The 24,365-nt window shown below is 39.2% G+C and overlaps 2 protein-coding genes across 2 annotated transcripts in view; both read left to right on the top strand.

Annotated features, from left to right (window-relative positions):
- The window catches only part of UBE4A (ubiquitination factor E4A), a 34,618-nt gene extending 28,652 nt beyond the window's left edge, over nucleotides 1-5,966 (top strand). Inside the window, exons 19-20 of the mRNA XM_069470845.1 lie at nucleotides 1,484-1,641; nucleotides 3,280-5,966. Of these exons, the coding sequence (XP_069326946.1) occupies nucleotides 1,484-1,641; nucleotides 3,280-3,409 (288 nt within the window). The 3' untranslated portion in view covers nucleotides 3,410-5,966. The remainder of the gene's footprint in view (nucleotides 1-1,483; nucleotides 1,642-3,279) is intronic.
- A 2,216-nt stretch (nucleotides 5,967-8,182) lies between these two features.
- On the top strand, nucleotides 8,183-14,616 carry ATP5MG (ATP synthase membrane subunit g). The gene is made up of 3 exons (XM_069468872.1): nucleotides 8,183-8,309; nucleotides 12,632-12,792; nucleotides 14,040-14,616. Exons 1-3 carry the CDS (start codon nucleotides 8,258-8,260, stop codon nucleotides 14,136-14,138), a joined length of 312 nt encoding a protein of 103 aa, XP_069324973.1. The 5' UTR covers nucleotides 8,183-8,257; the 3' UTR covers nucleotides 14,139-14,616.
- Nucleotides 14,617-24,365: the final 9,749 nt, after the last annotated feature.

The raw sequence follows: 24,365 nt of genomic DNA, 5'->3' as shown, positions 1-24,365 counted from the left end.
TAGAGCTTAGCCACATAGATAGATCCCTGAGGAACTATAATTGTAAAAGAATCAAACGTTGGGGCTGGGCGCGGTGGCTCACGCCTGTAATCCTAGCACTCTGGGAGGCCGAGGCGGGTGGATCGTTTGAGCTCAGGAGTTCGAGACCAGCCTGAGCAAGAGCGAGACCCCGTCTCTACTAAAAATAGAAAGAAATTATCTGGCCAACTAAAATATATATATAGAAAAAATTAGCCGGGCATGGTGGCGCGTGCCTATAGCCCCAGCTACTCAGGAGGCTGAGGCAGTAGGATCGTTTAAGCCCAGGAGTTTGAGGTTGCTGTGAGCTAGCCCAGGGAACAAAGCAAGACCCTGTCTCAAAAAAAAAAAAAGAATCAAATGTTGAAGCCACTTTTTAACACAATGACAGATGCACTGGAAAAGAAAATTACTTTCCTTGGGGCCGTGGTGTTTTATTATGAAAATAGAATTAAAACTTCAAAAACAAAATGATCCTTTCTAATTTAATGAAAAACGTGTTATTTTTTATTGTTTTCTGTGTTTTATCAATAAAAATGTAATTTAAAAACTTGAAAATTAGTAATGTAAAAACTAATGTGAAGTCTTGAAAAATAGTTCATAAGGGTAAAGTGTTTTTCTTGACTTGTCAGGCTTAAGTGTAATTTAAAGGTAAACACAAGTAGAAAAACAAAATTTGACTTCTATTCATTTTATCCACATTTTTAGAATTAAAATGTCAATATTAGTTGTAACAATAAGAATATCAACAAGTAAGATTTTCACAAACCAACTGCAGGGTTTTGCCCAGGTTTTGCTTCACGAGGCCCCAGGCTCAAAACTAGCGTGAGTTATATACAACTCACATGGCAGTTAATGCGTTAAACTCCTATGCATGATGACTCATGGTGGCTCGTGCCTGTAATCCCAGAGACTCAGGAGGCTGAGGCAAGAGGATCACTTGAGCCCAGGAATTCAAGGCTACAGTGAGCTATGATCACACCACTGCACTGCACTCTAGCCTGAGCAATAGAGCAAAACCCTGTCTCTAAAAATAAAAATAAATAAAATAAATTCCTATGCCTGTTTGTACCAAAAATTGAAAACTGCTTTTCATACACAAGCTGCACGAATAACTCTACTTATGCAAATAATGACCCTCCCACCCCCATCTCCTTTTGAATCACAGCATTTACAACAGACTTGTTGCCAGAAGAATGTCACGTGTGGTGTATTTCTTTTCCTACTAACACTTAAACACTTAATTTCAAGTTATAACTGTCAACTTGAAATTTCAGAGTTGGGGCTCAGTGCTGAATTTGTTCCAGAAATATCTGCTTTGGCTTGTTCTTGAGAAAATAAAGCTAAGATTTTTCATTGTCACTGTCAAGAGTTATTAATGACCAAGATTAACATATACTCATTGAACTTTCTAAGGTTAGCTACACTGTGAATTGACTTTAACTACCAGGTGTTATGTACTCAGTCTCTTGCAGACCTCCAACAACAGGAAGAGGAGACCTATGCAGATGCCTGTGATGAATTCCTGGATCCCATCATGAGCACACTGATGTGTGACCCTGTGGTGCTGCCATCTTCCAGAGTCACTGTGGATCGATCCACTATTGCTAGACATTTGCTCAGGTATGCCAGTCCTGAAAAGCAGCCTCAAGAGCACAGATGTATGTTAGTTTGCTATCATCTTTTTCAGCCAGACACCCACTACAGTACTTTGTATCTAGTAGGTGCCTCATACTATTGATTTATTGATGTGTTGGGAGCCATTTTGATATCACTTGATTATTAGGAATTTAAACATTCAAAGCAAAACACTGTTGCAAAATGCTGGCTCTAACCTCACCTCTTTCTTAAGAAAATAATTTCTGTCAATATGTTATAAAATATGTCAACAAAGAGAAGAAGTTGACCTGAAATTGTTTTGTTTTGTTTTGTTTTTTTATTTATTTTTTTCTTTAAAGGGGTTGGGGATTGTAAGGAGGAGTGCTGAGTTGCCTTTGTTTTTGTTGAGACAGTCTCACTCTGTCGCCCTGGTTAGAGTGCAGTGGTGTCATTCTAGCTCACTGCAACCTCCAACTCCTGGGCTCTAAGCAGTCTTCTGCCTCAGCCTCCTGGGTAGCTGGGACTACAGGCACAAGCCGCCATGACACCCAGCTGGGGAGTTTTTTCTCTTTCTTTTTGGTAGAGACGGGGGTCTGTCTCTTGCTCAGTCTAGTCTCGAATTCCTGAGCTCAAGTGATCCTCCCACCTCAGCCTCCCAGAGTGTTAGGATTACAGGCATGAGCCACTGCACCCAGCCCTGAAATTGTTTTAATTTTATTTTAGTTGTAGAATTATTAAAGTCAAAGTTTGTTTTTTTAATTCAGATTTTACACTGTATTCACCACATGTCATTGTACTCAGCCATGGTAACCATGAATTTTCCCCAGTCTGCCTGCTCTTTGAACAATCTGCCCTGATATCTACCAGAAAGACAGGAATGAAGTGATAAATGGTAGCTTATTAGCTACTTAAGCAGCCACTTAACTTTTTTAAGTGCAGCATTAGATAGGAATGGATTCTGAGACTCACTGCATATTTAAAATTAAGTTATATAAGTTGGCCCAAATTTAATGAAATTTTTAAATTAAAAAAAATGAATTTTCTACTTAATGGTATTTAGTATTAAGCATTCACCATATGGACAATGCTGTGCTAGGTCATAAGTCTTTTCCAAAGTGTCAGTGAAAATTTATATTTTATAGTGGCCTCAGAATGTAGAGAGAAGCTGTATCAGCCCTTAAAGTATGTCATAAACCTTCTTACCTGTCAGGAAACCATAATCTGCATTTACTTGCATAGCAATCAGCTATCTAAGTCAAATGGTAGCCTACAAGGCTTTATCCCTTAATATCTTATACTGTTTCAAGGATCTGTCACTAAAACTACAAATAGTTCTTTACATTGACATGAATGTATGGGGTCTCTGCCTTAGGGCAATCTAAAGGTTGATGACAGAAGGATAGCATGTTTTTAAGCCACTGGAATCAAATATCATCTGAACATCAGTGTTGAAATAAAGTTTGTTAAGACAGACAAAGTAGCTTAAAAGAAACTCCTGAATCAATCTTCTTATCTCATTCTTTCTAACCCCCAATTCAGCATTTGACTCAAAGACTCTAGCTTCATCGTCAAAGTGAGATGACTTTTTAGGTGTTCTGTTTTTGGCTTAGGGTGTTAGAACTTACGGCATTAACTCCATTTCCCTTTCTCTCTTTGTCCTAGTGACCAAACAGATCCCTTTAATCGTAGTCCCCTCACCATGGACCAGATCCGGCCAAACACAGAACTAAAAGAAAAAATCCAGCGGTGGCTCGCAGAGAGGAAGCAACAACAAAAGGAGCAACTTGAATAAATGCTGTGAACTAAACAAACCAAAAACCAACCCCAGAGTGTAGATAAATAGTTGTTTATGGTTTCTCTTTCTGATTCTCTTCCCTTTTTTTTTTCCTTTACTAAATTAAAGAACTGCTCTTGTTCAAATTATGATAATTAAGATTCCTAAGAACTTGACAATGTTCCCCTGGCTTATAGGAAATTATACTTATTATAGCATCACCAAGTTTAGAAATCAGCACTAATTTTCACCCTTTGTTTTCTCTTCCTAGTCTTCCTTTTCCTACCTTAAATCATATTAACTTCAACTACTAAAATTTCCTGCCACCTTACTATTTCTCTTCCAAGTACTGCTCAAACATTTTTGGTGAGCACAGCTTTTAAGTATACAATGTCACATATTTCAGTGACAGCTGATATCCTCAGAAAATCCTGTGTATCCTATGTATTTACTAGTCCTCATGATCTGGACTTAAGCCCTTTTCCTTATTATAGTTCTGTAATGTTAGAGAATAACTTTTCCCATAAAAAAAGGTACCTTGAAGTTTGTATAGACTTTTGAATAAGGTAATAGGTGAGTTTTTTTTTTTTTCTTTTTTAAGGAATCTTATGCAACTTATGTTGGTAGCTCTTAATTTTGTGTTATCTTGTAACTCAAAGATACCATTTCAGACAAACACTCTCCCATGGGGTTGCCACCACCAAAAATTTAGCCCTGCAGTCTTTTTATGAGGATTGGTAGGGCAAACTTACAGTTCTGACGCTTTAGTCAAAAAAATTTGAGGGCGAGGAGGCTGTTGGGCCCCTTTTCTCTTAAGAAAATCTGTTGCTACAAGGACTAAGCCTGAGTAGAAGATTTAGGCAACAAATATTGTAACCATGAAAAATGTAATTTTAAGACACTAATATCAATAGTATATCTCAGTGTGTGAGATACATATACACACACACCATGTGTTTTTTTTATATTGGTCTAGTGTAAACTGAGTACCACTTTATAGTGTCTCTTCCACAGTAAGATGTATGCAATGTATGGCCATGTTTATTAACTTACTTATTCTGAGACTATAAAATGTATATAGTTAATATTTGGGCTTGTGACTTGATTTCTAAGAGCTGCTTCTAACACAGCCTTAGGTCATCAATTAACAAAGTAGGAATTTGAGCACAACCTTGTCCAGAAGCCATTTTAAATATCCACTTAACCCTGTGTAGTTAGTAGGTGGATGGACACCACTTTCACAAGTTAAGCTTGAGCTCCTTACTGAATTGTGCAGCTTAACATAATGAGTGAGGCACATTCCCCTGTGGATTGCCTTTATATCACTATCCATGTAAGCCCAGAGATATAAGTGACAAGCGATATGATCTAGAAACCGGGGTCATTGCTTCCTTTGGAGGACACTTGTTAACCATGGCCTCTTTCAAATAAGATGGTAGTTTTATGCTATTCCAACACAAGTTGCTATAAGCAGTCCTTGATGTGTTTTTAGTGGTATCACCTGGAAACCTCAAATCCAAGAGGGCTTCCCACCCTAGATATAAAGTAGATGTTGCCTATTTCTGTGCTTATAAATGAAAATGGAAGTCTAGAACACTTTTGCAAATGCCAGAATGTAAGATTAATTCAGTGTGCTCCCTGGGCCTTTAAGGCGTGGGTTGACAGAATTTATTTTCTTAAAGAGTTTCATTTCATATTTATTACCCTTCTTTCCCTGAGAATGAACTGTGTATAAAGTAAGCTTTTTCCTGCTTGCATTTACCTTCCAAACCCAATCTAGTAGGATGTTTTCATTTTAAAAAGAAGGGGGAGAAAGACCAGAGTTTTGCAGGAGATAATTGGAGGAAAATGGGCACAAAACCTCAGAAGGCAGCTGTTCCCAGCAGCTTTCTAGTTAACAACCTCTATGCTTCCTCTAGTATCTGTCTGTATTCTACTTCTGTATTTTGCCTTCAGATTGTAAGCCTTTCCTGTCAAGGTTTCCTTTTCTTCTTTTTTTTTTAAAGCTCTTCCCTGAAAGTTTTTATGAATGGCTATGGCACCATTAATGCTGCTGAATATCTTTAAACTCTTCACAAAGGCAAATGCATAGCTTAAGGCCACTATTGGTAAGGAAACTAAGTGTCCTCTGTGCCTTTTTTTCTTTCTGTGAAGTTAAGGACATCCAAAAAATGAGACTTTAAAAAGTTATCATCTTGGTACAACATGGTGTGTATATGCGCTTAGAAGCTTAAAAAGGTGTTTTTGTCTGAAATTCAGAAGCAGCTCTAAATCTTAGAGCAGACCTTCTAACATACCTAGTTCTATGTGTTGGCTTGCTGGCCTATGATAGGAAAATGAAGACTCTTTAATCAGCTCTGGTATTTGTTCATAACTTACCAAGAGGCTAATACTAAACTTGGAAAATTATTTAAGTAGATTTTATCAAGCAATCTGGGTTTTGGCTTTTTTAAATATAGTTTTTAATGAATATGTGAAAACTGAAGGAAACTTTAAAGGTTTTTTAATGGTGCAGGTGAAGGTGCCAGTTGCTATTTGGTATCACACTCTACAAAAGCTTCATTGCTTTATTTGATGCTGGTTGCTAAGCAGCCATTGCACAGAGCATAAGTCTACTGGGTGCCTTTACAAGCCAGAGGCTGACACTGCACTGTTGATGTCATGTGAGGAAAATAATGCACATGCTCTAACTGCTAAACAGGAAAAGAACCTAGAAGCAAAGAAAATGAAGAACAAAACAGCAAAAACATTGACTGAAATAAAACTTGATCAACATAACTGTATTTGGGAACATTCCAGGAAGGTTACTTGTCAAATTTGCCTGGGGGTGTTTGTTCAAAACTTGTATTTAATAAATGAACACCTGACTTAAAACCTTTGTTATCACTTTATTATAGTATTAAAAGCTATTGACAGTTTCAGAAATTCCTCTGAAAACCTAGAGGACTCTTTTCACTTTTTTAGGTAGGTAATATCAAATATGTGACCTGGCTGACTTAACCTGCCTTACCAGGACTCTGGAGGGGACCCTGGGGTTATCCTCAGAAGATGAATCTCAGGGCATGGTTTTTCCTAATCGGCTCCCTTTTGGCTTCACTTTTTTCATCTGGCCTGAACCCCAGGTCTTTTAATGATTTGCTATCATGTTCCCCTCTCCTGCCCCTTGTTTCTATACCCCTGCCATGCAAGACCTCAGACTAAATTAACCCAGCCATTCACCTCTGCTACAATATCCAAACTACACACCATTGTTGGGAGAAAGAAAACAAACAGCAGTCTTGAGATGTGCAACCACCAACTTGTGGTCTCCAACACTGCCCAACAATCCTGTGTGTCCTTAACTTCAATCAATAGCTATTACAAACTTTAACCTCTTTTCTCAAATTCTCTCCCATCCTCCCATTTACCGTTCACACTCAGATGATTTTGCCTTCTACTTCACTGGGAGATAGACTTTAAATTAGAGTCTCAATTTTTAAACTTGTCTCCCATCATCCTATCTGTGGAAAAGGCCCCACCAATCTCAGGCTAATTAATTCATCTTTCTTTCTTTCCTGCCTCATTAGGGCTCTTGTCAATACCTCTTCTCTATCTTCAATTTCTCCCATTAATTCTCCACATCACCCTTCAGTTTTCTGACATGTATTCCTTTACAGCCATATTTCTTCACCCATTCACCCTGACTTCTATACTAATTTTTTGAAACTGCTCTAGTTAATATCAAAGATTTCCATATTGCTAAATTAACTTTCTCATCCTTAATTTGACTTCTCTGCAGTATCTGGGGCAGCTGACTCCTTCATTGAAACGCTCTTGGTTCCTTGATATCACTTCTTTTTTTCCACCTCTCTAACAATTCCATAAAGCAGAGATCTGCTAAGGCTTTCCCAGGATACAATACTTAAGAGTTCTGTTTTTCTCATCAAATGCCACTTCCCTACATACATCTTTTCTTCCAGTCGTATCAAATTATAAAGTTTCAGCCTGCAGTAGTAAATAGCCGTTCTCTTACTCATCAATTCAAGGATCTTTCTGTAGAAAGTCTTCCCAGATCATCATGCCTAATCTGATATGTCCCCTCTGTGTTTGCATTGCAATTTCTTCACATCCCGATTCTGCCACTCCCTAGCTACCAATCCCATTCTCAACGGGGACAAAACCTAACACACAGGCTGTCTTTACAAAATGCCTAGCATACTGGAGGCGCTCAGTAAGAGTGGCTTCGTTCCTCACATCTGCATAGCTTCTTGTGGCTGGTGAGGGAATTCGGGGAATTGGATTCCGATCCTAATAACAGGATTTGGAGGTCACTGGAATTACAAAAGATCAGCTAAAGAAAGGCAATGGGCTGAGTCTGGTGACTTAGGTTGTGTGGTGCCTACTCGGCCCCTCTCTACCACCGTAAAATGATCGTGTCGGTCTAGGTAGGAGAATCTCAGCGATACCACCTCCAGTTCTGACTTCCCACGTTCTCAGAAACCCTGCCAAAAGCACCCTACGCGAAAAAGTGGAGGTCGGCGCCAAAAAAAGCACGGGAGGCTCAGGGTGCATGCGCACTTCCTTTCCGTAGCGGCCTTTCGTACCTCCACGAGTAGCTGCCCAAGAAATGCCTGTTTCTATACGGAAATCCACCGGTCTTCACGTGCTCTCTGATCTCATCTTTTCAAATCCACTTTCTCCTCCGTGACTGAACAAAATAAATTGACCAAGTGGATTTTGCAAAGATGGTAGGACACCTAAGTATCTTGGACAGGCACGGAAAGAGGCGGCCTGACCTTGGAAGTGGGACGGGGTCCTGCTGCGGGTCCTTTCGGAGTGTGACATTCAGCCGGCCTTTCGGGGCGACGGACTTTCCATCCTAGCACCATGGCTCAATTTGTCCGTAACCTCGCGGAGAAGGCCCCGGCGCTGGTGAACGGTGAGCGTGGTGTGAGAATGCCGAGGCGGGTACACGGGCGACGGGGAGGCCTGTGATAGCCTAAGAGGAAGAAGCGGGCCGCGGTACCCGAGGGGCCTGCGGAGCCGGGGCGGGACGGCCTGAAGGTGGAGGGAGCAGGAAGAGGCAAGTTTGCGACTCTCCTCTAGCCGTCCGCTCGCCTGGCCTGCAGCTTGGGTTCTTGAGAAGTTCCTGAATTCTATCCACGACAGGGCAGAGAGGTAGTGTGAAGGAAGGCCGCAGTTGCCCGGCAGCTGCAGCCATTACGCCCCTTATCTCTCTTAAGAACAGGGATATGGAGGGGACGGCTGTGTTACGAGAGCTAGGAAAAGGAAGAGCAGAAACTTGTGAAAGTCCATATAAATTTGGCCTCATGAGGTGGTCTGGTTATCCATGGAGTATTTGGAAGTCAACAGAAATGTTTAACGGGGTGAGCTTTTGAACGTTAACTTTGTTTTCTGCCCTGGATAAATTCTGAGATACTTCCGTTTTAATCCGAGGGAAATTTTAGGTGGAACTGAGCTTTATGGATGATTATCCCTGCCCCAGTAAGCATAGAAAGGGGTTCGTATAAACAATAATCTTTGTTGTCATAGCTTAACATTATGGATTTTTTTGTTTGAAGTGCGGTGGACTGCTGTATTTCAGAACAACCCTGAACAGTCACAGCCCTAAGTACTAGTCTCTTCTGTCAGTAAATATTTCAGTTGTCTTTTGCGTAGCAGGCTATTCATTTTATTCCTGAAGGTGAGATAAGTTGAATTGACCTAAGTTTTTTCACTAGATGTGCTGTGTGCTATGTTCTAGTAAGTGATTGGAAGTCAGATCTCTAACTTTGGCTCAGATGTGATTATGAAATGTGAACAGAAAGCAGAATTTCAAAAAACTACATGTAATGTTTTTGAGCCTATTTTACTGTGTTTGGGTTTTTTTTTTTTTTTTATTATTCATTCTCCTCCCTTACTTCCATCATAAGCCAAACAATGAAGGCCTTTAGTGTATACTATGAATACTTGATTCTTTCTGCAGAACCCCATAGTCTGCTAGTAAGAAATTTTACACATTTTCCCAAATAATTTAAGTTTGCAATTTTTACTAAGATCATCAAGATATCTGTTAGAAAGCTGTATCTACGATTTTATTTACATAAATAGAGAAAGGATTAGAAACTTCAGTCTTTGGCCTTTGTGGATGATTTGAGGCACAGTATAGAGTCTGATTTTTTTTTTTTTTCCACCTTAACTAAACTCTAGAATTTATTGGATCTCACCAGTTTTTCCATTAATCTCTTTCAGTTCCAGGATCCAATTCAGGGTACCACATTGCCTTTAGTTGCCGTGTCTCCCCAGTCTCCTGTGGTCTGTGACAGTTTCCCACTCTTTCCTCATCTTTCATGACCTTGACAATCTTGAGGTGTCTGTCTGTCTAGGTATCCTGAATAATGTTCCTCAATCTGGATTTGTCTGGGGTTTTTCTCATGATTAATATGGAACTATGGATTTTGAGAAAGAGTTCTGCAGAAATAAGGTAGAATACCACAGAGATAAGGTGCCCTACCCACATGTCAGGAGGTATATGATATCCACATGACATCACTGGTAATAAAAGCTTTCATCTCTTCGTTGAAACTTAGTTGCAGTAGTGTTGGATAGGTTCCTTAATGGTAAAGTTACTATTTTTCTCTTTTGGCATTCTATTCTTTAGAAACAAGTAACCAAGTCAAGCCCATGGGGAGAGGGGGGAGGTGTTACAGCAAGGGATTCCATCTTCTGTAGGAGGGATTTTCTACATAAATAGAATTCTTTGTGAGAAAGGTTTGTTTCCATTTATTTATGTCATGTCTTGTATGGACTCATGTATGGACTTGTATACATTTATTTCATACTTTGTATATCCAATACTATGTTACTTATCTCTCAGCTTGTTCAAGCCTTGGTCACTAGGAGCTCTTTCAGGTTGGCACCTGTGTCCCTCTGACATGCTCCCTTACTTTGTGGTACTACAAGATGCTTCAGACTCATCTTGTGTTTTCCCTGTCCCAGCCATAGAACCAGCCATTTCTCCAAGGAACCCTAGTGCCTTTTATTGGACAGTGGAAATTAGAAACTAAGATCTAGGTGCTAGGTATGTTCATTGCTACTAGAATATCATTGCTTCTAGGTCCTTTCAGTGGACAGGTATATGGATATTTATCTATATAGACATATGTGTATATGTGTGTATGCATACTGATCCATGTATATACATGCATATATATAATTGTTTCAGAATCCATCTGTATATATATTAAGGTAAACATGAGTTGATATGGATGTCTTCAACACTAATCCAGTACCATGGGGTTTATTCTTGCTGCTTTTCTTGCTCATCTGTAACTTCACTCTCCTTCAGTGAGAAACCTGGTTCCCACCGTCCACTATTCATTTATTTATGTTTTTTAATCTCTTGCATACATGTAAAGCAGTTTCAAAGTTTTTAATCTATACTCCCCGAGAAATAAATTTACCAACTAGTTTTATGTACAATGTACTGATTCATTTTTTAAGAGGATTTTATATTTGTTTGTTGAAGATAATTTTAAAGGCAGTTAGTTGGCTGCTCCACAAGACTTTGTACTTTTTGATTGCTCCATCTTACAGGCGTTGGCAGTTCTGTTTAGAACTGTCTCTTAGACCTTTGTGTCTGCTTAAAGACATGCCCATCGCTTCAAACACAGAAGATGAGGGATATAGTAATTCTAAGAATGGTGAAATACCCAAATACAGGCAGTTAATAATAGGGAAAACACCAGGAGCCTTGGATAATCTATCTTTGAACAATAGACACTTTATGAATGTTCGTGTGTTCATGCTATTTTTATTGTATATTTTCTTGTAAATTTTTAATTAAAAATTCCTCTTTCTGGGCCGGGCGCGGTGGCTCACGCCTGTAATCCTAGCACTCTGGGAGGCCGAGGCGGGTGGATCGTTTGAGCTCAGGAGTTCGAGACCAGCCTGAGCAAGAGCGAGACCCCGTCTCTACTAAAAATAGAAAGACATTATATGGACACCTAAAAATCTATATAGAAAAAATTAGCCGGGCATAGTGGCGCATGCCTGTAGTCCCAGCTACTCGGGAGGCTGAGGCAGTAGGATCGCTTAAGCCCAGGAGTTTGAGGTTGCTGTGAGCTAAGCTGACGCCACGGCACTCACTCTAGCCTGGGCAACAGAGTGAGACTCTGTCTCAACAAAAAAAAAAAAAAAAAAATTCCTCTTTCTGAAATCATTGCCATAGTTTCACATCTACCCTGGTCATTAAGAATCTCTTGTTGAAATAGTAAGTACCTTGAGGAATTTAAGTTTAGTTAATGGATTCTGGTTTTGGCTACTCTTAATACATGTAGATTTTACTTTTATTATTTATGGTGTTTTGAAAGAGGAACAGCTGGGCTTTTAGAGAAAGATTTAATCCATCACGTATTGATGAGGATACCAAAAATGGGTACTAATTGTTATAATTCCATCTGGATTTGTGGTCAATATTGCAATGTTTTTATTTTTTTATTTTATTTTATTTTTTATGACACAGGGTCTGGCTCTATTGCCCAGGATAGAGTGTAGTGGCATCATCATAGCTCACTGCAACCTCAAACTACTGGGCTTAATCAATCATCCTGCCTCAGCCAACAGAGTAGCTGGGACTACAGGTGCATGCCTCCACACTCAGCTGATTTTTCTCTCTTTTGTAGAGACAGGGTCTCGCTGTGTTGCTCAGGCAGGTCTCAAACTCCTGGCTTCAAGCAACCCTCCTGTCTCACCTCCCAAAGTGTTGGGATTACAGGCGTGAGCCATCGTGCCTGGCCCAAAAATCTTATTCTTAAGAGTGCCATTCTACAAAGCTTCTTCCCTCCCCTTTTGTACCTCTTCCCTCTAAATTTGCTGGTCTACCAAGAAAATATGAATAAATTGCTGTTGTTTTTTAATCCAACTTCTAGTAACTTTACAATTAACTAGATTTGCCATTCGTAAATGAAATAACAGTACTAGCTGGCCACTAGTGAAGTACTGGCCTAATTGAATGTGCTTATAGCTTCCTGCCTGATTAAACCACCCTGTGACACAGGTGTTCTGCATCTTTAAAAACCTCTTGTTACCAGGGAGCAGCTTTGACATTTCACACCGGGTGCACATTTGGTACAAGCAGTGAATGAATGTGATGCATGAATAAATATTTGTGTCCAGCCCACACATCTGCTTCTTTCAGTCTCTAGTGAGTTCATCCTGGTTGTGTTGTGTTGTTTTGTTTTGTTTTGTTTTGTTTTCCAGCTGCTGTGACTTATTCGAAGCCTCGATTGGCCACATTTTGGTACTACGCCAAGGTTGAGCTGGTTCCTCCAACCCCTGCTGAGATCCCTAGAGCTTTTCAGAGCCTGAAAAAAATAATCAATAGTGCTCAAACTGGTAGCTTCAAACAGCTTACAGTTAAGGTAACTATGGGCTAAATGAAAATGTATGTGTATAACAGAAAATGTTTTCCTTTGGGATTTTTCTGATTGCTTTGATTAATATATGTATTTTCAGTGAGGCTGAATCCAACATAATGAGAGATAATCTCTTTCTTGACTGCTGAGAAAGATATTTACTTTTCTAATTTCATCATCTGGATAGAAATAATTGGACTATTTCATGTCTTAGTTTCCTAGGAGTCTTCTACTGTAGCTAAAAAGTGAGCATTTTTACTGGGAACATTTTTTCCTTTCCTATTGGATAGTGTACTAAAATATGATGACATACTTTGCTGATTCTGTAGTCCTGGATTTATCTCCAATTCAGCCAAAAACATTTCTTGAACTGTATCACAGTCAGGAAGCTAACACTTTCGTGGAGGGTAAAAATACCAAAACCTGGGTTATTGAATTACGTGAAGATAATAATCTAAAAACTATAAGAATTGGAACTTGGATTTTATGTTTACTTGCATGATCCAAGCACAGGGTACAAAAGGCCTAAGTAACTAACTAACTGCCTACTTTAGAACCTACATCCTAGGAAATATGATTATTTTTCAGAAGACTTCCAATAAGTTCTGGTCTGATTTTGACGAAGAAAATTCACTTCCAGAAGTGCTAAAAGGAAAAGGCCCAGTGTTGTTATGTTATGGGATGGAATTTTTTCAACTATTGCTTCAAGATCCATACTTCTGCTTGCATTAAACTGCTTTCTTGAACCTTATGTGTATTTTTTTCTTTGGGGCAATAAAATGTTGATCTGTGAAACTAAGTACTGAATACTTAGAAAGAGTTCAGCCAAATAATACATGAATAAAAATGATGTCTAAAGAGAGAGACAAAGCTCTTTTTCTTTGGCCAGACTTGGCCTTCCTAGAGCCATCCTTTCATAAGAATGCACTATCTGAATGTGTCAACTATTTCTAGGATGTGGGTTGTTTTAGGGCTCATAAAGTGTCTCATAAACTAATAATGAAAGGGTTAAGTCAGTTCAGGTCTTTAAAGAATGCTTTGAAAGAATTTGTAAGCTCTAGACTACTTACCTTATAAAATTGAAAGTTCAAGGGTTCTCAGCAGTTGAACAAAGTTAACATCTTGACTTTGACTAAAATGCCCTCTATTTTGAATAGCATCTTTATATTCTCTGCCTCTTAATCCTGGAAAAAGAATAGTTTTAAATATATAAGAAAAAAAAGGTACCTTAAAATTTGTGCTTCTTTTTTTAGGAAGCCGTGCTGAATGGTTTGGTGGCCACTGAGGTGTGGATGTGGTTTTATGTCGGAGAGATCATAGGCAAGCGTGGCATCATTGGCTATAATGTTTGAAGACCAGTCTTTAACATCTGATTATATTTGAGTATTCTTGGACCATGTGTGATCAGACTGCTATCTGAATAAAATGTGTCAAAAATCAACGTTTTCTCTATCAAATAGTACACAGAAGGTCACAATTTCTCTTGATATGAAGTTGGGTTGTCTTTTGCTTTGATACATTAATATAGTCTACATGCATGTCTGTTTAGCCTGAAATTGGAAAGGATATATGTGACTGTGTCAGCCTGGTACATGAATATTTGAAGATAACATTTTAATTTGAAATATGTGATATCTAAGCTTTATTTCCAAAAAGTGGGGGGAAAGGCCTTGAGAAAACTCTAACTTGCTACAGTAGGAGAAGTAATATTAATAATACCATGTGCCAGAGTGATGTAGTTAAATCATGTCAGTAGCTAAAAAGAATAAAATCCCTTTTTGCTAAAATCCCAGAAAGACCCTATTGACAAAAGCTATGTTTGGCTTTTTTTTTTTTGCGCCCTTCCTTTTGCTCTCCCTTTGCTGTGACAGTGGGTCCAGTCGTCATCTGTGGCACATGTATCATGCTCTGTAAACCTGTATCTTGCTCTTGCCCTATAATCCCATCTTTCTCTCCTCAATAAACCTCATTTTTATGCTTGCCTTTAAAAAAAAGCTATATCTGTAAATGTTGGGGTGCTTCTTGTCAACTTGAATATGAGCCTCCCCAAGAGAGAGTAGCAGGGTGGTATTTTAATTATGTATTTTTGTAACATTTTTAACAGGACAGAGCCATGACCTACATTTTAAGTCTAATTTTGATGATGTGTTATTAATACATCTGGTTTTATTATCTATCTTTGCAAAAATAAAATATCCTACACTTTTTTTTTTTTGAAACAGGATCTCACTCTGTTGCCCCAGGCTAGAGTGCAGTGACATCATCATAGTTCACTGCAACCTCAAACTCCTGAGCTCAAACTGTCCTCCTGCCTCAGCTTTCTAGAGTGCTAGGATTATCGGCCTGAGCCACTGCACCTGGTCTCTACCAATACTTAAAACAGAATTATAACGTAGTGTAATGCATGGGTCTAAATAGCATATTATGTCCTGAAGTAAATAGAAGTAATTAGTTTCAGTCTGTCTTCAGGAGCCATTTTTTGAGGATATAGGAGAGACTCATTATTCACTGGCTTTTCCTGGGGATCTTAACAGTCTTCGGTTGGCTCTTTTTGGTACATTTCTAAATCCGTTGTTACTCTCTTACAGCCACAACAAAATGTGTTGTACCAGTTGATGATAACCCAAAAGATGGTTGCATATTATAATGCTTTTACAAAAGCATTGGAGCTTATTAATCCTTTAATAATATTGAACCCTTATCCAGTCAATTCCAAATTTACCCACTGCATGTAGAACACTGCTGCTTTAGCCTAATAAAGGGCATAGCTTTTCTAAGTGTTAGGCAAGAAAGTCTCCACAGAGACTGCTACTCTTCTGAAATATGAGGTATTGCTTCTGCAGTAAACACAGGTGGTCAAAACTGAAACTACCTCTTTTCAAAAAGTATTGAGAAACTTAAAAATATGTATAGCAAAACATTGCAAAGATATTGACTACTGGCCGGGCGCGGTGGCTCACGCCTGTAATCCTAGCACTCTGGGAGGCCGAGGCGGGTGGATCGCTCGAGGTCAGGAGTTCAAGACTAGCCTGAGCAAGAGTGAGACCCCGTCTCTACTAAAAATAGAAAGAAATTATATGGACAACTAAAATATATATATACAAAAAATTAGCCGGGCATGGTGGCACATGTCTGTAGTCCCAGCCACTCGGGAGGCTGAGGCAGTAGGATCGCTTAAGCCCAGGAGTTTGAGGTTGCTGTGAGCTAGGCTGACGCCACGGCACTCACTCTAGCCCGGGCAACAGAGTGAGACTCTGTCTCAAAAAAAAAAAAAAAAAAAGATATTGACTACTATGATAATAGTATCTATATGAGTAACTCATATAGTGTATGAGTATTAAAATTAATCAAATAAGAAATATGAGATCAGCTAGTACTAGTTAGAACTTACAGACACCTAGTTGACTCATGATATGTAATGTGACTTTTTTTAGCCACTTGGTCACACCAGAAAGTCCTCAAAATAAACATTCACTACTCACTTCACTGCTACTTCCTCCTCCTCTGCCATACAGCACACCTCCAGTCTCCCCTGTGGCTAATGATGCATGTATGAAATTTTCTTAGGCTGAAATAGCAGTGGGCTCCTTGAAGTGGCCACTTGACTTCACCCGGCTTGTTTCTTTTTGCCATCATCAACCCCAAATGCCTTGTCTCCTAGCAAAGAACTGTTTAAGCTCTCTTGCAGTAAATTTGTGTGCCAAGTGTTTGTCATTGGCAATTTCAGTATCAGTCAACATTTATTGTGCACCTCCTAAATTCCAGGGACTATTAAAATGGCAGAAACATTCGTGGACAAGACTGTTAACCCTTTCAGAAAGCTTGGTCTAGTGAGACAAGTAATTAAGCATGCAATTACTATAAGATGTGAGAAGTGCTATAATGAGGGAAGTGGAAGGTATGCTTGAAAGAGGCTAACCCAGACTTGAGAAGAAGGTTCAAGGTAGGTTGTCAGAGAAGGTAATATCTAAAGTAAACCAGGAGAGTAGGAGTTAGCCAAGAAGAATGGAGCAAGATACACTGGGCAGATGAAACAGACTGTGCAAAAGCTATTGTGAGAAGATCTGGCACATTGGAGATCCTGAAAGAATGTTAAGTGTGGCTGAATCACCAGGCAGAGAAGAGTAGTGAGAGGTAAAGCCAGAAATGGTGGAGACCAGATCATGAAGTGCCTTTTATGCCATATTAAAACAACCATTATTAAGGTCAGTAAATGGAAAGCCATTGAAAGATTTTGACAAGGGACAATCCCTGCCCTCAAGTAGCCTGCATAGTCTTAACTTCAGCAGGCAATTTCAATTTTTTATAACAAAACCTGGGGTAGATACATGCATATGCATATAAGTATGTATATGATCCACATTTTACTCAGTATGTAAAGGTATAGATACTCATTTAGTAGTAGCCATCATGAGGAGAAGAGAGGAAGTAGTTGTTAAAGTCTGAGTCTCTTAAATATGTCACTATGGTCCAAAGGTGTGATGATACCTAAGGAAACCGCTATCTGTAAAAATAAACTCAACATAAATGTCGATAAACAGCAAAGGCTTTTTGTTGAGGCTTTCATCATTTCAAAACTAATGCAAAACTGTCCCCATTGCATATTTAATCCTTTGTTCTATCATCTTAACATTGTTCTCCTTGGATAACAGTTTGTCCTTTGCCATTCATCTCTTACATACCTAAGTATTTCTTCTGCCCTGATTTCTAAGGATAGCTCAATACATTTTGTTTCTTTTTAAATCCTTCATATTTGTATAGCGCTTTACATTTTCAAAGTGCTTGCACCAACTATCTTATTTAGCCCTCAACTTTTCACTGAGATGCAGCATAAATGATATACAATTTAACAAGTCAGGAACTGAACAGCAGAAACATTAAGCGATTTGGCCAGGATCCCAAAAGTAATAGGCGGTGGCAGCCTATTGGGCCCAGATAATGATCCCAGGTTGTAGTCTGTGCCTTAACTTTACCCATGACCACCTTGTACGGCTCCCTGCAGTATTCATTCTATATTATTTTTCCTTATATTCTCAGTCCAGTTTTGTCCTACTATTAAGTTATTGACGATTTATTGTCCCATTAGATGTCAGCCTCCCTAATCTTGTGTAAGGTGATAGGTAGCTTTGTGGGACTTCTTACTCTTGCCCAATGAACGTGGTTTTTATTTCTACCAGGACATGAATTGGTAAGATTGTGATCACTCTTGTGGTGAATACAGTTAACAGTTCCACCAGAGATAGATAGTATAGTACCTTAGCAAAAAACTTACAGTAGACCTGGTTTCTTTTTTTTTCTTTTCTTTTCTTTTTTTTTTTTTTGAGACACAGTCTCACTCTGTCACCCTGGGTAGAGTCCTGTGGCGTCATTGTAACTCACTGCAACCTCAAACTGCTGCAGCCACAAAATTTCTAACAAATCTCCATAAAAGCAAGTTTTAAACCTGTTACTAGATTATATGCTTGCTGTCCCTGATTGTTGTAGTTTTTACCAATCATCAGGTCACTCCCCTTTATTTGACAATTTTGTGTCCTGGCTTGCTGTCACTCTACAACACTACTTCTATCTTAATTCTTGGCAATTTCAACATACACATGGATCAGTAGCTTCCAGAGGATGGTCCCTGGACCTCAGCAGCATCAACATCACCAGGGAACTTAAAAGTTCTCAGGCTCTACCCCAGAAACCCTGAGGGTGGGAACTTGCAGTCTGTGTGTTAATTGGCTTCCCATGTATAAGTCTGATGCATGCTAATGTTTGAGAACCATTAACATAAATGCTCCTTCCAACAACCTCTCAGTTCCCCTAAAAACTCCCAACAGTTAAATCTTTCACCTTCCTTGGGCTCTGATTCCCATGTCATTACCAAAAACTTTAACCACTCTGTAATTCAATTTCATGCATCCCTCCCTGTCCAACTATTATCTTTCCAGCCCATTCTCAAATATCCCAACTACATTAATTTGAAGTCACCATGAGTCTCAATAAATTGATCCTACCATTTCCCTCACCCCCTTAATGTCAGCTTCTCCCTCTGTACCTAACTTATTTATAGTCCATAGTCAATTATGATCATTCTCTTGAATATACCTTCAACCTCCTTGCCTCTCACTCCATTGTACTCATTTGCTGAAACAACATCCTTGGCTTAATTCAACTATTACTGTCTGCCTGCTCTGCACTTGCACCCAGGTAGCCAAATGTAGCTAGAGAAAACAATCAATGTAACTAGTCTCACTTTGTATCATGATTCAAACCTTAATAGAGCACTTAATTCTACCTACCAATCATACTATATTTCTCTGGGCTATGATTATTTCCTTCAGTAGATGACCTTCCTACTTGTCTAAGAAAATGTAAGCAACTAGAGAACTTCCACTTACTCCCACAATATCATCTACTCACCAATCACTATGTGCACTTTGCCTATACTAGATGGTTCACATTCCAAGCTCCAAGCACATAGAAATCACTAAATGCAAATATGATGAATAAAATTAGTTTATCCATTAATGAATCCATACCTTTATAAATGCTATTCCTTCTGCTTTCATTCCTGGCCCTTTCTACCTGGCACATTTCTGGTCCATTTTTAAAATGAGTTCTTTACCTCTTTTGAGTCTTTTTTGATTTTCCCAAATTGATTCCCTTTGCCCTCCTAGTGATGCCTCCTACAGCACACATCATTGTACTCTCGTGCTATATTTACATTTATTTCCCTTGCTAAACTGTAAGATTCTTAAGGGAGGTACTGTATATTTACCTTTGTAATGCTAGCCTATCGCATTATCTGGCTTGTGTATAGTAGGTTTTGTTGAAAACCTATGAAAACAATGAAACAGCAAATTCTACTTAGCTGTATTTAGTACCAGGTTCATAAACAGCAGAGTTTAGTGGCAGTTTGCCACTGAGGGAGATGCAGGCCTGGAGGACTCACTTCCTGAAGGCCTGCAGGCTAAGACTGCTACAAAGCGGATGCCAGCTGAGTCACTCCTGCATCTCAACCTCCAGCTCTGAAACAGAGATTTGTATCCCTGATTAGCTGTTCTCTACTGATCATGGTTAGGGCAGAGCTTCCTTTACATAAGGTTTAGGAGGGAGGAATCAGGAAGTGGGCAGCAGAAGATCCTTTGTAGAAGACCTATGAAAGACCAAGTCTGAAATCTGAAGATCCTAGAAATTCCTTAGAAACTGATCATCTTGACCTTTTTTTTTTTTTTTTTTTTTTTGAGACAGTCTTATTTCTGTTGTCCTGGCTAGAGTGCAGTGCTGTCATCATAGCTCACTGCAACCTCAAACTCCTGAGCTCAACCAATCCTGCTGCCTCAGCTTCCCGGTAGCTGGGACTGCAGGCGCATGCTACCATGCTCAGCTAAGTTTTCTGTTTTTTGTAGAGATGGGGTCTCTCTATATTGTTCAGGCTGGTCTCAAACTCCTAACTTCAAGGCATCCTCCCACTTCAGCCTCCCACAGTGCTAGGATTACAGGTGTGAGCCACTGCACTGGGCCTTAACCTCTCTTTTGCCAAGCCTGCATTTCTGGATTTATATCCTCAGTACAGCTGGAAAAAGCACATCATGTATAGCATAGCTTTATAGCACCACCCTTTTTCCTCACTGGATTTTACACATGCAAACTATGGATGGGTTTTTATAAGAATTATACCTTGGATTAACTTCTTGCATGAAGGAAGAAAGGTTATCTTAGGAGGCTCCAAGTTTTAATGAATTCCAGTATTGTCAACTCCAAAAGCAATTAAAACACTGTTGTGTGGTTTTGAATTATAGCCTATTTGTTAAAATAGCTATTGTTGGCCGCGCGCACGGTGGCTCACGCCTGTAATCCTAGTACTCAGGGAGGCTGAGGCAGAAGGATCCTTTGAGTTCAAGAGTTCGAGACCAGCCTGAGCAAGGGCGAGACCCCATCTCTACTAAAAATAGAAAAAATTAGCCAGTCAACTAAAAATAGAAACAACAATAACAAAAAATTAGCTGGGTGTGGTGGCTGGCGCTTATAGTCCCAGCTACTTGGGAGGCTGAGGCAGGAGGATTGCTTGAGCCCAGGAGTTTGAGGTTGCTGTGAGCTAGGCTGATGCCACGGCACTCTAGCCCAGGTGACAGAGGAAGACTCTGTCTCAAAAAAAAAAAAAGCTATTGTTTCCCCTCAAGGACACCTGCATTTTTACCTTGATGTCATGTCACTCTGGGTCTCAGAAGGGCAGGGAAAGTAATAAAGTAAGTGAATATGTGTAGCTCTAAAACATACTGAATTTTAAGGTGATGGTGGAAGAGTGGTGACCTACAAATGGAATAATGGAAGGAAAGCCATGTAAGCCCAAGATTGGTGAAAAAAATGAAACTAATGATGACAAAGTAAACATTAAGTCAGGAGTGATATTTTGGTCATCATTGCTTTACCTTGAACCCTGTTACATTTTCATCTGCTTGAATATGCTGGCAGAAGTATGCTTTATTTTCTGATACCCAAGTTACTACTACAACAGGGAAACTAATTTCTACTTTGCCCTAGGCTCCAAATTCCAACCCCACTGCACTGAGGGTAAACACTCAGCCAAAAGGCCCTTGATTTGGCACCCCTGAGCTCCTTTGTTCTACCATGTCCATCTGACCCCACCCTACTCCTTACATCCACACATCCCAGAAGGAAGCTGCCCCTAAGGACTGCATAGTAAATCTCTCAAAGATATTTGCGGAAAGGCCTCAGGACACGAATCTGCAACAAAATTCCGCTCCCCCTCTTAAAACAAAATCTATAGTTGTATGTTTTGCTTATTTGTCCATCTCAACAACAGCAAGGGCCTCTTGCAGGTTAGCAGAAACCACTCTCATATAAGAAAATTTAAAACAAAATGTTACTCTCCTTTTCAGTGCAAAATAAAATGAAGTGGAACCATTTTGCCTGAAGTTAGTGAGTCGGAGTAAAGGACTGGAATGCAGGACTTGATTTCTGATTTCCTAACTCTAACCACATTCTCTCTACTCTGGGATATTTAAGTTGGTTATTGCACTGTGAGGAGCAGTGGGGAAGAGGGATGGTTTGCTTTTTATATTTTTATTCAGAAACTTACATCTGAATTCTAACCCACATGTAAAATACTATTTCAACTTTAGCAGGAGTAAATGAATGATTCCTAACATAAAATTTGCATCAGAGCCTTGGATACCATGACTTTTCCTGAGTCTCAAGCAACAGGATTGGCTATATATTGATGGAGAGGATTCTGAATAGAGAAGAGAATAAGGCAAAAAGAGCAGAGGGTAATTCCTAGCCCTTACTGTTTTCAAAGTAAAATTAATCAGCGATCGTTTACCTACTCTCTACTCATAATGTTTCAAAATAAGTTCTCAGTTTTTAAACTTGATAACAGCTCATATAACTTCACACATGAGAGACAGACATTAAGAAATGTAGGCCAGGCACCGTGGCTCACACCTGTAATCCTAGAACTCTGGGAGGCTGAAGCAGGAGGATTGCTTGAGCTCAGGAGTTTGAGGTTGCATTCTACCCAGGGTTACTGAGTGAGACTCTGTCTCAAAAAAAAAAGAAATGTAGCTTTTTAGTTGTACCCCAGCATGATGGTGCACCCCTGTAGTCCCAGCTACTTGGGAGGCTGAGGCAGGAGGATCGCTTGAGCCCAGGAGTTTGAGGCAAAAAAAGAAATGTAGCTCTTATTTCAGACTTACATTTTTGTATCAGAGAATATGAGGTCTGCCTTGTACAATGATGGGTGGCCATGCTCTTATAGTTTTGTTTGTCTGTTTTTACTTTAGCTATCTAAAAGTACGATTTATCTTTTGGTAAAGTCTATGAACAAACAACTAAACACAGTGTGTGCATTATAATGTGTATTCAAAAACATGACAAAACAGCCTTACTCAACTGGTCTTGAAAAAGATAAACTTTGGGAACTCTTCCAGGCCGTTCATGATTGCTGGAGAGAAAATAACAAAATGGTTACTCAAAGGGCTTTTTCAAGTGACATATTACTCTTGGAATTTCTAGTCTTTCAATACTGACACCTTCACCTTTATTTCAGATGATGTGGAAATTTATCTCAGAACTCAGGAACTAGTAGCTTCTAGTACCTCTGAGGATATTCCTCAATCAATAAGTTGTCCACCTAGCTAAAGGACAGCTTCCTGGAATTAAGACTGCAGGACCTGGGTTATAATTAACTCAGACTTCCTCCTCCTCTTGTACCTTGGCCATGACCTTAATCCTTACCTAGATTTTCCATCCCATCTACGGATAAAAATTTTTTTCTAAATTAGATCAACTGAACACTGGTCCTGTTAGCCTAAGATAACTTGGCAATGGTGGCAGAGAGAAATCCTAACCCAATTTTAGATCATATAGTTAGACTTAAGCATGACTCAAAAAAAACTAGACATCTCAGTGGAGGGATAATACTGCTCAGTTTTATCTTTTTTCTCCCTGTAATAAGAAAACATTACTTGGTAATGCTAGGTCTAGTGAATTTTTCAAAGTAATTCAGAGGCAAACAAAATGTTCCCAATTCTAGGAACTGCAGCATTGATGGTACACAGAAGGAATTAAAAGGAATGATAAAATGGGAGGGGGTTTAGAATTTAGCAGGTTTCAACTGTGTGGATTTAAAGTCAGATACAGGTGATGATCAGCAGGTCAATTGCTATTTATCTGAAGAGCTCAAAGCCCTATCCTATATGATCTCATTGGTTCTCACAACTTTGCAAGAGACAAGGCTGAAAAGTTGAGATTCAAAGAAACTGTTGTGTACCTGCACTGACGTCCAATGTCTTCCAAAAAAGAAGAATGCCTTACCTATTACATTAATGAGAAAATAGAAACTATGCTGCATGAACTTCAATTTTCTCCCCTTCACCTCAAACTGATCTATTATAATTATACCGTCCTTCTGTCTCTTCCCTCCTTTTGCCTATCCTGGAGGAAAAGTTAGGATATTCTTTCCAAAACTACCCTTCTACATTTACTCTTGAGTCTGTTCCTTTCCACTCTTCAGTGATGTCTCCCTATCCATTCTCATTTTCATTTATTAAACTATTAATATTTATTTGTTCAGCAAACATTTATTATATTCTTGTTATACATTAGATTAAGTGTTTGTAGCTCTAAAATTTTAAAAAACATGTTTCCTACCTTCTGGGGGCTCACAGTCTAGTGGAAGAGGTAGTAAAATAAACAGTTACAGATCAAACAGCCATGGCACAGTGTGCAAAGATCAACAATAGAAGTCTGCATGTTATGCTATGGTTGTACACACAGGAGAGGTTGAAGAAGGCCAGGATGGAGGGATGGACACCTTAGCTGAGTCTAGAAGTTAGCCAAGAGGACAAGAGGGGAATTAAGGGCATTTTAAACAGAAGGAACATGTACCAAAGCACAATCATACGACAGAATTGAAGGAACTAAATAAACTGAGTTCAATAAGGTAAGAGCACAACGAATAGATATGTCTTAGAGACAAGGGCTGAAGGAGTGTTAGACCAAATAATAAAGAATCTTGAAAGTGATAAGAAATTATTAACATATTTTAAGTATTGAAGAAATATGGTCCG

The sequence above is a fragment of the Eulemur rufifrons genome, chromosome 6 (genome assembly GCF_041146395.1).
Source record: "Eulemur rufifrons isolate Redbay chromosome 6, OSU_ERuf_1, whole genome shotgun sequence".
NCBI lineage: Eukaryota > Metazoa > Chordata > Mammalia > Primates > Lemuridae > Eulemur > Eulemur rufifrons.
The sequence above is the reverse complement of the archived record's forward strand: the minus strand, read 5'-3'. Positions and strand labels throughout refer to the sequence as shown.

What these genes read in the sequence shown, in the direction of transcription:
- ATP5MG (XM_069468872.1), top strand. Translation starts at nt 8,258, where the DNA reads ATGGCTCAATTTGTCCGTAACCTCGCGGAGAAGGCCCCGGCGCTGGTG. An exon ending in GGCCCCGGCGCTGGTGAACG is followed by an intron (nt 8,310 to 12,631) that starts GTGAGCGTGGTG and finishes TTTGTTTTCCAG; the next exon opens with CTGCTGTGACTTATTCGAAG. An exon ending in TCAAACAGCTTACAGTTAAG is followed by an intron (nt 12,793 to 14,039) that starts GTAACTATGGGC and finishes TTCTTTTTTTAG; the next exon opens with GAAGCCGTGCTGAATGGTTT.